Here is a 12,774-nt window from a genome sequence, read left to right as displayed (position 1 = left end):
TTTATCGTACATCGTACGGTCAGAAATTATTTAAAATTAAACATAAATAGTACCTGATAAAAACTGATCGCACGATGTATGATGAACGGACACGATTTACAAATCCTCAAGATCCTCACAAAGAGGATGAGAAGAGGATCCTGTTGGCTAGTGGCATTCCTCTCACTTCTCTTTCTACAATACATGATGTGCAGAATTCACCGATGTTTTTGATAGTTAGAATGACAGTGATTCATGCAAATCCAATCTTTTCATTGCATTGGTACTCTCATGCATCGGTACATTGTAGAATTTTCATCAACATCGACGACAAGGTACATTGTATTAAAGTGAAATGATGATGAGAAAGGCAAATACTAGAATCCGGCGAATGCATTCGAGTTGATCTTAGACGTTCATGGTTTGTGACCTGCACAAGCTTCTTTCCTTTTGAGTTCTACATGCATGAATTCTAGAACTAGCGTAGACATGCTAGTGACAGATTCTAACGCTTATCTTACTAATCAAGGTATTGTGCCCTAAACAAACTTGTCAAAGGTTAACTGAAAGAAAAATCAAAGAAGGCAATGCATGCAGGATACCGACTGAAAGCGAACCTCTTTGGGCAGTAAATAAGGTGGATTGAGTCCTGTTTTCTATGGTAGGCTGTGGGGGATTTTCACATTAGCAGAAAATATTGCATACAAACACGTGCGTATTGGATAACATCACAGGGCTTATTGCACCAATTTGACAACTTCAGCAGCTGATGCTTCAACACCCAGTACAGAAGGGAAACCTTTATGAAGAGTTTTATTTGTCAATGAAACTACCCATTCGACGAATTCAACGTTCGGATTAACATTGTGTGTGAGTAAATGTAGGTCTGTTTGATTAGAGCAATTTTCGCATTAGGTAGGACATAATGGGTTTAAGTGAAAAATATTTCATACATAATGTGATCAGACAATAATGCTCAAATTTTATTTGTAACAAATATAACTTAGGCTTTTGAATGTTAGATATATATATAAAGGATTAGATAGTAGTTTCACTGGCAATCTACTTATTTGGGGGTCGAAAAGACTCACATAGTCACTTCATCCTTACTCTAACTACCATCGTGTAATTCAGTAGCGATAAAAATCAAACTGAGAATGAATCTTATTAAATACAGATCTAGAATTCGTTCACAACACCGAATCATCCCAATGCTTTTGAATGGTACATAAATCATTTTCATACATATATTTTCTCATTTCGTACACCTTTATTTGTCCATGTAGCTTAATTTTCATTTGATTATTCAACCCTCCTTTAACTTAAATGCAAGGCGGGAGTACAGTGGAAACTGGAAAAGCAGAGTCTCTTCCGGCCGCAGTCAACCTTACCACCAATGAAAAGCTTATGAAGAATCAGACGACCTTTTTCTGTCCCAATACTCATTCATTTCATTTGACCGGTTCATACCTATTGCTTTCTGGGTCAGGTCTGGTCGCCCAATATTGTCCTTTTACTTTATCAATTTTCGTGACTCCAATCTACGGTCCGATCTCGGTTTTTTAGACGGTGTTATTCTCACCCATATTTTATTTTCTATACATTTTTTTTAACCATCCGATGAAATGAATTGAAAAAAATTAAAATAATAAAAATGTCTATCATATAAAAAGAGTTGTGTGAATGCACCGTTTATTTATTGACCAAAGAGACGATCAGCAAATTTCACGGTTCAAAGTGCGCCTAAATGATCAAGATATTGCTTTTATTTAATTTACAGCACAAAAAAAAAAAAAAAAGCCACTTCGTACCTAGTGACAGAATCCGGATTCTCTTTGTGAGGATTTCAGAATTTATAAATTATGTCTGTTTATCGTACATCGTACGGTCATAAATTATTTTATTTAAAATTAAATACAAATAGTACTTGACAAAAATTGACCGCACGATGTACGATAAATAAACACAATTTACAGATCCTCATGATCCTCACAAAGAGGATCAAGAGAGGTTCCTATTGGCTAGTGGCATTCCTCTCACTTTCAAATTTGATTCTTGTCAAAAACAAATTTAAAATTATAAGGCATAATTCACTCTTCAAACTTTAGGGTAATAATATTGTTTGTTAAAACAAAAAACACCAAGAAAATAGACTAAATAGTAGAAATATAAATAAATAAATTACATGCAACATGTCCAGTGTCGCAAACTTTGGAAAATTTCAATTGAACTACTCTACCAGAGTCCCAAACAAAATCTCACAGCTCACGACTGGAAGAGATTTTTCAGTGTGAGCATCACACAGAATGGTACAACACGTGTCATTATATAAATTGTGAGATATATGTGTTAAAAAATTAATAGCTTAAAAAATAAAAATTTTCATCACTTACATAAAAACACATGATGTACCATCCATGTTCCTGTCGCAAATAAAAATTTCTCCAGGACCAGATGTTAGAATCTTAAAAGCTTAAGGCTTTTTGTTCTTATTTCTGCGCTTTTTGATTCTCTTTGCTTTTGTTAGCATAAAAAATATATCTTGCTTAAGAATTTAAACCCGAAATGTACTGAATTGGAAAGTAATGTACAAACCATTAAAACAATCAACCACTTCGAATAAAATAATAAGTAAAAATTTCCTTCTAATAAATAAACCTCGAATAAACGTTGTTAAATGCATTTAGAGGATAAACTCTTTTAACTACTTAAACTAGTAATCAAGATGTAGTGAATTGAAAAATAACGTCCAAACCACTAAAACAATCAAAAGTCCCGAACATTGAGTGGGAATTTCCTTCCAACAAATGAACTCGAATAAACGTTCTTAAGTACTTGAGCTAGTAGCGTGATGGGCGAGCAAATACTTATGTTTTTCTTCATCTTTCACAAACTTCATTACACAAACAATACGAAAATTACACCAATTCTCCCAATACAAAAAATCAACAACTAAAAACCAGCTGGGTTTTCTCTTTTACTTGCCTAGTAACTAGCTAGCTCTAATTATCTACGAATTTTGTATATATGCTTCAATTAAATCGGAATTTATTCAATTTATGTTCAACAAACAAATGGGTTAGTAGGAGATTACTAGCTAATCAGTAATACCATTATATAATCCAATCCCACCAAGATTTAACATCTCAAACACACTATAGTACTAGTTTCATGAATTGAATTGAATTGGACTGGATTGGATTGGACTGGATTGGACTTCACCTTTTCCAAGCATAAATCTGCAGAGAAAAACCAGCAGGACCGCCGTTGAGCTCGCTCTCCTCCGTACTCGCCCACTCCATCACCGACGAGCTTCCGCCGGAAGAACCCGCAGACGACATCGATACCGACGAAGATGAGAAGCTCTTCCCCATCTTTCGCCACTCAATCCCGCTCATCCCGAAATTCCACGAATTCAGATGACCCGATTGGTAATTGTTCTCTTTAATCTCCTCATCTTCTTCGAATCTGAACATGAACACCGCGTGGCCGTCGTCGCCGTCGCTCTCGAAAAGCCAGTTGTAGACGTCCCAAGAGATCTGCAGCGGAGTCCCGTCGACTTCGATTCGCTCGTTCCCTCTGAATTTCCACTTCAACCGCTTTATCTGCAGGACAATTTGGCCGTCGACGCTGAAGCAAAGCCGGGTCGGGTCGGCGCTCGACCCGCAATCGATTTGGATCTCCCGCAATTTTCCGCCGAACCGGGCTTTCGTGGTGTAGATTTTCTTGGCAACGACGTGCTCTCGTTTCAAGATTGGGATTTGAGAGGTCTCTGATTTGTTGGCCCGGGTCTTGGCGTAGGCTTCGCGGGTCAAATCGCCGACGAGGAGGGTCATCTCGTTGTCGACGACGACAGCGATGTAGAACCCGGATTGGGGTTCGGGTCCGGAGCCGAACCGGGCTTTGGAGAGGTCCCAGTAGAGGAGAATGTTGGGGGAGAGCTTCTTGGAGCCGTGCCTCTTCCAGAAGAGGAATGGCTTGATGTTGAGGTGGAAAGAAGGGGAAGATAGCGACGGAGGGAGGGGGGAATCGAAGGAGTGGCGGAGGAGGTTGAGGTGGAGGGAGCGGCCGAGGAAGGAGCGGGACCAGGTGAGGGAGAAGAGGGCGAGGTCGGTGTGGTAGAGACAGGTGGTGAGGTTGGGGTGCCCGGAGCTGGGCGGCGGAGGAGGCGGCGGAGACGGTGGTGGGAGGCGGCGGTTCGTAGAGGTGGAGGGGCGGAAGCAAGAAGGAAAAGCGGAGGAGGAGTTGTGGCGGGACATTTGCGTGGTGAAGTTTTAGAGCCTACTTAGATTGTAGTGTTGGATTGTGTTTTAAGGGAATCTTTGAAGGGTTTTGGTGCTTTTTTGGAGAGAGAGAGAGAGAGAGAAAGATTGAGAGACGCGGTGGAAAGGGGAGGGGTTTTATGGTGGAATATTGGGAGGAGAGAGAGGAGAGAGAGAGAGAGAGAAGGGTCTCTCAGAGATTTCACAGATGAAATTGGGAGGGACAAAGGTAGGGAAAACAGAGACCGTCCGGACTTCATAGAGAAGGGATGTGATATCACACATTTTATTTTATTTTTTACACATCTTTTTAATTTTCAAACGTCGGAATATGAGAAGTAAAATAAGGTGTGTGGATAGCACAACCCTACAAAGAAATATTGGACTTTCATTGAACACGTGTAAAAAGAGTCTTCTATTTGTACTTCCTCTTTAGCATGAACAAATAAAATCACAACGTTTTAATTTAATTAAAACAAGTAGTGGATGTGGATGTGGTAAGGATTTCTATACGATTCATTTTCTGTTTAGTGCGTATTATAACGGTATTGAAACGATTTTGTTTCTGCATGCCTTCATTAATGAAAAAAAGTTTCAAACGGAAAAAACTATTGTAAATATGAATATTATTTTATTGTAACGAGCCGTTTCAAAATAATCAAAATCATCATTTTAAATGTATGCAAAATTATCAACTGAAAGTACAAAATGAGAAAAATCTACGCACATGCAAAACTGTGATCGACTCGTAAAGAAAAACCACTTGTTTCCACACGCATGTTGAAGACGGACACTGCGAACTGTATATTGGACGGTTCCCAATTGGTCGACATACTCGAGTCAAAAGTACAGTAATATTTTCTTTTCTTTTTCTTTTAAATATTACGTATATTTATTTTTTAATTATGGACCTGTAAATAAATCTTCTCAATACTCCTTTTTCCCATCCCAAATTTGTCAGATTTTCGCATAAATTACTTACCCATTTACTATTAGATTGTTTGCAGATGGAGTACTTTTACATCACATCATTGAAAAATTTTAGTAAATAAATCGTAAGTTTATTTAATCTACATGTTGATATTTAATTAGACTTGTAGAATTCATTTATGTGCCATATCAGCATACATTACATAATTTTTAATGAAATTATGACGGAATGACTATGTTGATTTGCGATACCCATTTTCAAGGACGATATCCACCAATTTCCAATTTCAAAAATCATTTCAATCGACGGGTCAATTTCAAAAACCATTTATGATAGAAGTCCTTTAATTTACATAGTTGGGAGGGGAACTGGGGAAGTAAAAGAGAAGGAAGAAGCAAGGCAAGGAGGAAGAAAAGGCCAAGAAAAAACCTGAAGCAACGCCCACGCTACGTGATTTGTGGTAAACCTTGAAAGTTCTTCCTATCTATTATTAAATCTCAAACATTATGATCACACATAAAAGTCAAGGCAAAGGCATTTGGAATATTTGAAGTTAGCCATTATTTTGGCCCCTTTGAAATTTGAAATCAAAATTTGGAATGGCCAAAGTCTCTCCCTAAAGCGTGTCAAGAACCAAATTTATCAACTTAGAACCTTTTTTTGTACATTACCAACAAATTTAGCAATATTGGTCTTTACTTAATTGGAGAATGTCTCAAAGTTCATCTTAAGTTAACATGATGATTCTATGTATGTATAATGAGTTCGGTAGTGAGTCACATTTGTCGCTTGTTATGAATGAATTAACGACCAAAGTAAAATGATAATTGGTCGTTGCTTAACTGAAGTAGGTATCATGTTCGACACAAAATGATATGAGAACGTGAGTTTGATACTATATTGTAGCATATTAGGGCTTGTTGTGAGTTAATTAACGACTGGTTGTGAATATATCTTCGTAAGTATCATATCCCTTATAAAAAGAACAAAGACAATTGGACAAGTTGAATTATTCCTTAATTTTTATCTTGGACTAACAAGGTAAGTTCCTTTCACAGTATATGATTCTATTACTGTCATGCAAGTTCCTATCACCCTGTATTCCTCGAGCTAACCGGACAATATCATAGCTTTTATGATTTTATCCTACTTTCTCAGCCTATTTCTCATATTTAATTAATTAGATAATTAGCGATGTTTTGGTGAGTGTGATATTTATATGTAATAATCATGCATTGTAAGTGTAATTTGTATTAGTTACTTAATACTACAATCTAATGGTATTCCTCTTCACTTATAAGTGAGAGACCTTATGTTCGATTGTCGCCAAAGGCGAAGTTGAACCACATTATTATAGCAACCCCATTGTAAGGTTTAGCCCACTCCCTCACCTCATTAGTTAGATAATATTGTAACATCCCACATCGGCCAGGTGAGTGGATCCTCTATGCCTTATATATATACTCTCATCTCTACCTAGCACGAGGCCTTTTGGGAGCTCATTGACTTCGGGTTCCATAGGAACTCCGAAGTTAAGCAAGTTCGGGCGAGAGCATTCCCATGATGGATGGCCCATTGGGAAGTTCTCGTGTGAGTTCCCATAAACAAAATAATGAGGGCATGGTCGGGGCCCAAAGTGGACAATATCGTGCTACGGTGGAGTCAAGCACGGGATGTTTAATTTGTATTACACTATTATCATAATGGTGTGAGTTTGATACATGAGTTTGATATATTAAATGTTGGATCCATCCATTTTTTGTTCTCTTTTTTATAATTTGTTACCTATTTTCTCTCTTTTATTTATTTATTAGGTATTACACTCATAAGTTCAATATATTGAAGTAAAAAATAAAAATCCCTTTCAAAGCATTCAAATTTTCCATCCTATTGTAGAAGGTTTTTTTTTTTTTTTTTTTTTTTTTTTTAATGAACAAACGATAGTATCTACACTAAAGGGATAGGGGTGGGCTTAGCCTCACAATGAGCTAGCAATAATATGGTTCAAACTCACATTTGACGAAAATCGAACCAAATACCTCTCACTTATAATCGTAGAAGTTTAATTTCTATATTATTGGAATCATACTCAGCTTTCCAATCTACTATAGAATGGAAGGCCTTACTGCACTATTTCATCGTGGAATACTATCACAAATTTATCGATCTAGAGAAATTTGAGAAGGGTGGTGCTATCTGCACTCATTTTTACCTTTTATACACCTCTCTTACTTTTTTGATTGAATCATATGAATGAAAGAAAAATCAATAACAAAAAAATAATAAGGATGCGTGAAAGGTAAAAACCGCAAACGATATTAGTCAAGTAGTTTAATGAGCTAGCAATAATATGGTTCGAACTCACATTTGACGAAAATCGAACCAAAGATCTCTCACTTATAATCGTAGAAGTTTAATTTCTATATTATTGGAATCATACTCAGTTTTCCAATCTACTATAGAATGGAAGGCCTTACTGTTTTTTCCTTCTCACAATTAATTACTATTTCATCGTGGAATACTGTCACAAATTTATCGATCTAGAGAAATTTGAGAAGGGTGGTGCTATCTGCACTTATTTTTACCTTTTATACACCTCTCTTACTTTTTTTATTGAATCATATGAATGAAAGAAAAATCAATAACAAAAAAATAATAAGGATGCGTGAAAGTAAAAACCGCAAACGATATTAGTCAAGTAGTGGGGACATACATAGGGAGGCTGACATCAGTTAGCCAAACCTTAGTGAGTTAGAAGCCTATTTTTAATTTTTTAGATTGAAACATGGCATGTGTTATTTAATAAAGAAAACCATGATCCAAGTTGCAAAGCAAATCAGAGCAGCCACAAAATCCTGACACTTCATACCACATGCCAGATGCACACTTTAACGCGATACAAAACCATCTGGTTAACGGCGCCACAATTTGCACAATCCATAGTTTCATATTCCTTTTTCCTATTTATGGGGTCCTACAAATTAAAATGCCACACGACAAAGTTCCTAGTAATTTAAACGGTAGAGTTAAATCAAAATTAGGCTGCGTGTTATGTGACTTAACCGAATTTTTCTTTTTTCTAGTGTAAAAATATCGATGTACTTCAAAAAATCAAAATTCATGGTAATTTAATATCGAATTCGTCTTTTATATAAAAAAAATTAAAATTTAAAACATCTCATTTATAATAAAATGAAGGACGTTTTTAAGGGAAGAAATAATCTTTTTTTTTTTAAATTGGGATTAGTTGTGGGGCCACAACACATCTAACTTTTACGATCGGAAACGTTTATTTTTCAAGTTGCACCTTTTAGATCATTCTTACAACATATTAACCAAATCGGTAGTATTTGAGATATCTAGTTGAGTTCAAAGAAATTGACGAACACTTTGTTTAATAAGAAACAATGAAGTTTCATATGATAATTAAATAACCAAATGATTTCGGATTGAATTGAAATTTTACAAGGATGATCTACGAATCGAGACTTACAAAATTGATGGTTCGGATCGTTGAAGTTCAATGTAGAGTGAGTCCCACAACTAATCCTCATTAAAAAAAAAAATAGGAATCCCTCCTTTTAAAGGGCCTAATGAAAGGAATAAACTTGGACTAACAGGTTAAGTGACAAAGAAAGCAAGATGTTTATTTATTTTCAAATGAAGAAATATTAGGCTAGATGAGCTCTTTGATAATAGTTACGTGCAAGAAATTTATCCTCTTCCGAAAAAATTAAGACCATTACACCCAGAAACTCGCCGCCCATCCTTCCTCCGCCACGATTAAACGAGATGCTTTTGAAAAACTTAACAGTATCAGACAGGCGTGACCCAATTCTTTTTCTTTTGTCATCAAACAACCATGGAAATCGAAGCATTTTGTGGTTGGCAGATGTCATCCTTTATTTTGTCTCCTTGCTTGGTCTTCTGCTTTAAAATGGCCAGCTGGTACTTTAGGTACTCGACCGTTCCTTTTAATTGTACTTTATCTTTACAAATTAGACCTCAAATTAATGTGATTGCGAGGTTTTTATTTTTTATTTTTTGTGTGTGGAATTTCCAGGAAATTGAGGCATATGAAAATGTAGGGTTGTTACTTTTTTCAAAACTGTCCTACACTGCCTAAGACAAGTATTTTAGTATAAATTAAAAAAAAAAAGAAAAGAAGGGAAGATGCTTGGATAGAGCCGGTTATAGTCTCTTAGTTAAGGGTAAGACTGAAAGAACGATAAACAATTGATGAAAAGATACAAAATCGTGATACATTACTATTTATTGGATGTTTAGCGCTGTTTTGTAATATTGTGCTACGTCACGGACTCACGAAGTTTTCTTATAGCAATATTTTATTTGAGTTGCTTATCATGAAAAGTGTCAAACTTGAGAAAATGTAGGGAAATGGCCATAAGAAATATAGGGAAATGACAGTAAATGCAAATCAAGTTCAGTTGCGTTGACCATATTGAATTTGATTTGAACGCGCACTAAAATGTCCTACTACAATGTACGTTTTTTTTCTGGGGAAAAAAAAAGTGTAGCATATTTTTTTTATAGACGATAGCGTTAGTGGTTAAATTGTTAGTTGCTAAAGAGAGAGAATCGATGAATATCAAACCTGCATTGAAGTGTATAATGCAAAAACATGATTGATTTCTTCCAATTTAAAGTCTTCATATTTTCTTAAGAAAACTAGTCAAAATAAATGCCAACAAAGACAAAGTAGACTTGAAGGGGAAGACTCAGTACAGGGTGACTAGAGTCCAAACGAAAGTCCTAACCACTCTTTTTCTTGCAATTTCCTACGCAAAAGGGTTCACAAGAAGTCTTTATTTATTTATTATCTATTTCTATAGAACCTCACTTTCACTTGTAGATGGTTAAGTTCATGATTATTACAACGTTAACGAACAATGTTATTACTTTAAAGTCTTAACATCTAATTAAGTTAGAGATAATATCAATATTGATTAGTAGTGAGCTGCTAAACCGTCTCCAAAATTTTTAACATCTACACTAGTCTACGAAAGATCTCAGGGAGTGTAGAGGTTAACCTAAACAGAGTGGAAAAAAACAGAAGGACCTCCCCCCACCCCATCACCATGTGCAAATATTCCCTTTAACTTTAAGCATACCCTACAAAACAGTCCACGCCTAATTTTGTTGTCTTTATTCTTCGTGGGTATCTGAATCTGAATCTTGGATTCAGCGCGCTTACCACCCTAACGAACCCTAAATCCTTAAATTAAGAAACCCTAATCTTAAATTAAGAGTAGCTAATCCAATCCAATACACTTCAACCTCTGCTCCAAAAAACAGAGTTAAGTTGTGCTTTCCCTTCAGATTCTGCTCCTATTTTAATTTCCAAATTTATCCATATATACAAGCCCTTTATGCAAAGGGATTTCCATTTTTTTTCAAAAAATGGGAATTAGGTCTGGGGTTCCCTCCACATCGAACTGCAACAATCCGAACAGTCTATTTTGTAAGTCTCATTTCATAAATCATCTTTACAAAATTCAATTCAATTCGAAATCATTTACCTATTTAATTATCAAGATAAAATTTCATTGTTTCTTATATACCAAAGTATTTGTTAATTTTTTTGAATTCAATAGATGTCTTAAACATTTCCAATTTAGTTAATACTTTTCAAGGATGATCTATAAAGTGCAACTTGAAAAATAAACGGTTCGGATCGTTAAAATTTGATATGGTGTGGACTCTACAACTAATTCCCATTTTTATAAGAAAAATGGGGTCCCTTCCCTTAAAGGTTTCTTATATATATTTATATATATTAGGTTTGGGTTTTATTTTTTATGAATTTAAATTGTCAACGTTAGGTGTTTAGGTTCCACAGTGGGTGGTCCTCAAGTTGAATGAATTCATATTTGCAACAACTGAGTAGACTACTTCAAACTAAAAATGACAAAACATTTGGCGTGTTCAGAACTACTTTTGAAATGACCAAAAACGGTTTAAGATACCTTAAAATTATTTAAATAACAACAACGCTTCTAACAAGCAACAATGATTGACAATAAAATATAAAAGTACTTGCAGACTATACAACCACTCGGAAATGATAAAAGTGCTTATGGATAATAAAACCACTTGAAGATGGTTTGTTGTAGAAATATTAAAAAATTCAATGTGCTTTTAATAAAAGTGCTTCCCACACATAAGTTCTTATACATGAAGTACCTTATAAACAAGCGTTTCAAATAGGCCTAATTTACGAGTAGGCAGTGAGTTTATGATGAAATTTCTGTAGTGCATGTTATTCAGGTTATACATATGAATAAAAGTCGTTAAATTATTTAATCTAAAAAGATATAACGATTTTTGTTTAAATTTATAACTTAAATGTGTACTTGTTCATATGCACCAGAAAAAGCCTAGAGGTTATGAACCACAAACATGAGTTTGTTGGGCCTTTTAATATATGATAGGGCTAGTTAGAAGCCCAGTGTCCAATCAAGTTAGGCCTAACCCATTTCAACCCAACCTTATATAGGCGGAAAAGAGTATTACGATACTAACGGCCCAACAGCCCGTGACGAAAATAACTTTCCTTTAGCTCTCACATCATGTGATCTTGTATCGAACAACCGAGAGATTTTTTAGTGTGTTAAGAATACATAATGGAATATCACATGTTATTATACTATTGGAGAGACTTGAAAACAAAACAAAACTTTTATCCAATTGTATATTGACATGTAATGTTCCATTTCGTGTTCTGGGCACAATGAAAAATCTTTTCAAACAATAACTTGCAAGAACTTCTATAAACTTATGGAATTGCCCAATAGGTTGCTGCCACGTGCTAAACTATTGATTTGTATCCATATTCCTTATGTACATGTTAATTGTAGCCCTAAGCTCCAACCCAAAAAGAGTTTTACAAATAGAAATGAAATGTGTTTAATGCATGCAGACGTGGACATAGTCACATCAATCATAACGGATGTGCTTTCTATGTACACCTAAATCTTCCTCATTATAGTTTTGATTAGTTTAAAGTACATTTACCATGTCTAAACATTCTTTTCACTAAGCGTATATAATAAAATAAGTGAAAGGGTCCACCCCAAAACCAAAAGGGTTCTAACTAACAGTTGAGTCCTCTCTAAACCGTAGGAGATAGTTGCGCGTCATACAACTCACCGATGTCACTTACCTCTATTGGAGGCTCACTCCGGGCCGGTTCAGATCACTTAGAGCAAGTCCATTGGGGCTTTATAGCCCGGCACCCAGTTAAAACCTTCTAGCCCAACCTAATAGGCTGGCACCCAGCCCAATCCAAGCCATAAGCCAGCCCAGAATCGACAGACCAAAGAGCTGGGCCATCTGACGTTCACCTTACGTCAAAGCCCACTTAAATTTTTTTTGCGCCAGGTGCGTGGGAAGAACGCGCGATTGGGCGCGCGTCGTCGACAAGAAATCAAAGGCGAGGCCCGCATACGCAGGTGCACTCACTGATCTAATGGGGAGGCCACGTGGCCCCGTCCTAGGCCGTTGGATTTCCAGCGGTAAATTTTTTTTGAAATTTAAAATTAATGGCTACTGAAGTGGCATAATGAGGACCATTCGATTTTC

The 12,774-nt window shown here is 35.9% G+C and overlaps 1 protein-coding gene across 1 annotated transcript; it reads right to left on the bottom strand.

Annotated features, from left to right (window-relative positions):
* Positions 1 to 2,831: 2,831 nt before the first annotated feature.
* On the bottom strand, positions 2,832 to 4,483 carry LOC137718253 (uncharacterized). The gene has a single exon (XM_068457770.2). The coding sequence runs from the start codon at positions 4,236 to 4,238 to the stop codon at positions 3,198 to 3,200; it is 1,041 nt and encodes a 346-aa protein (XP_068313871.2). The 5' UTR covers positions 4,239 to 4,483; the 3' UTR covers positions 2,832 to 3,197.
* Positions 4,484 to 12,774: the final 8,291 nt, after the last annotated feature.

The sequence above is a fragment of the Pyrus communis genome, chromosome 8 (genome assembly GCF_041283825.1).
Source record: "Pyrus communis isolate YQ-2024b chromosome 8, ASM4128382v1, whole genome shotgun sequence".
Taxonomy (NCBI): Eukaryota; Viridiplantae; Streptophyta; class Magnoliopsida; order Rosales; family Rosaceae; genus Pyrus; species Pyrus communis.
The sequence above is the reverse complement of the archived record's forward strand: the minus strand, read 5'-3'. Positions and strand labels throughout refer to the sequence as shown.

Excerpts from the sequence above, each read along its gene's own strand:
- LOC137718253 (XM_068457770.2), bottom strand. The coding sequence starts at position 4,238 with ATGTCCCGCCACAACTCCTCCTCCGCTTTTCCTTCTTGCTTCCGCCCC.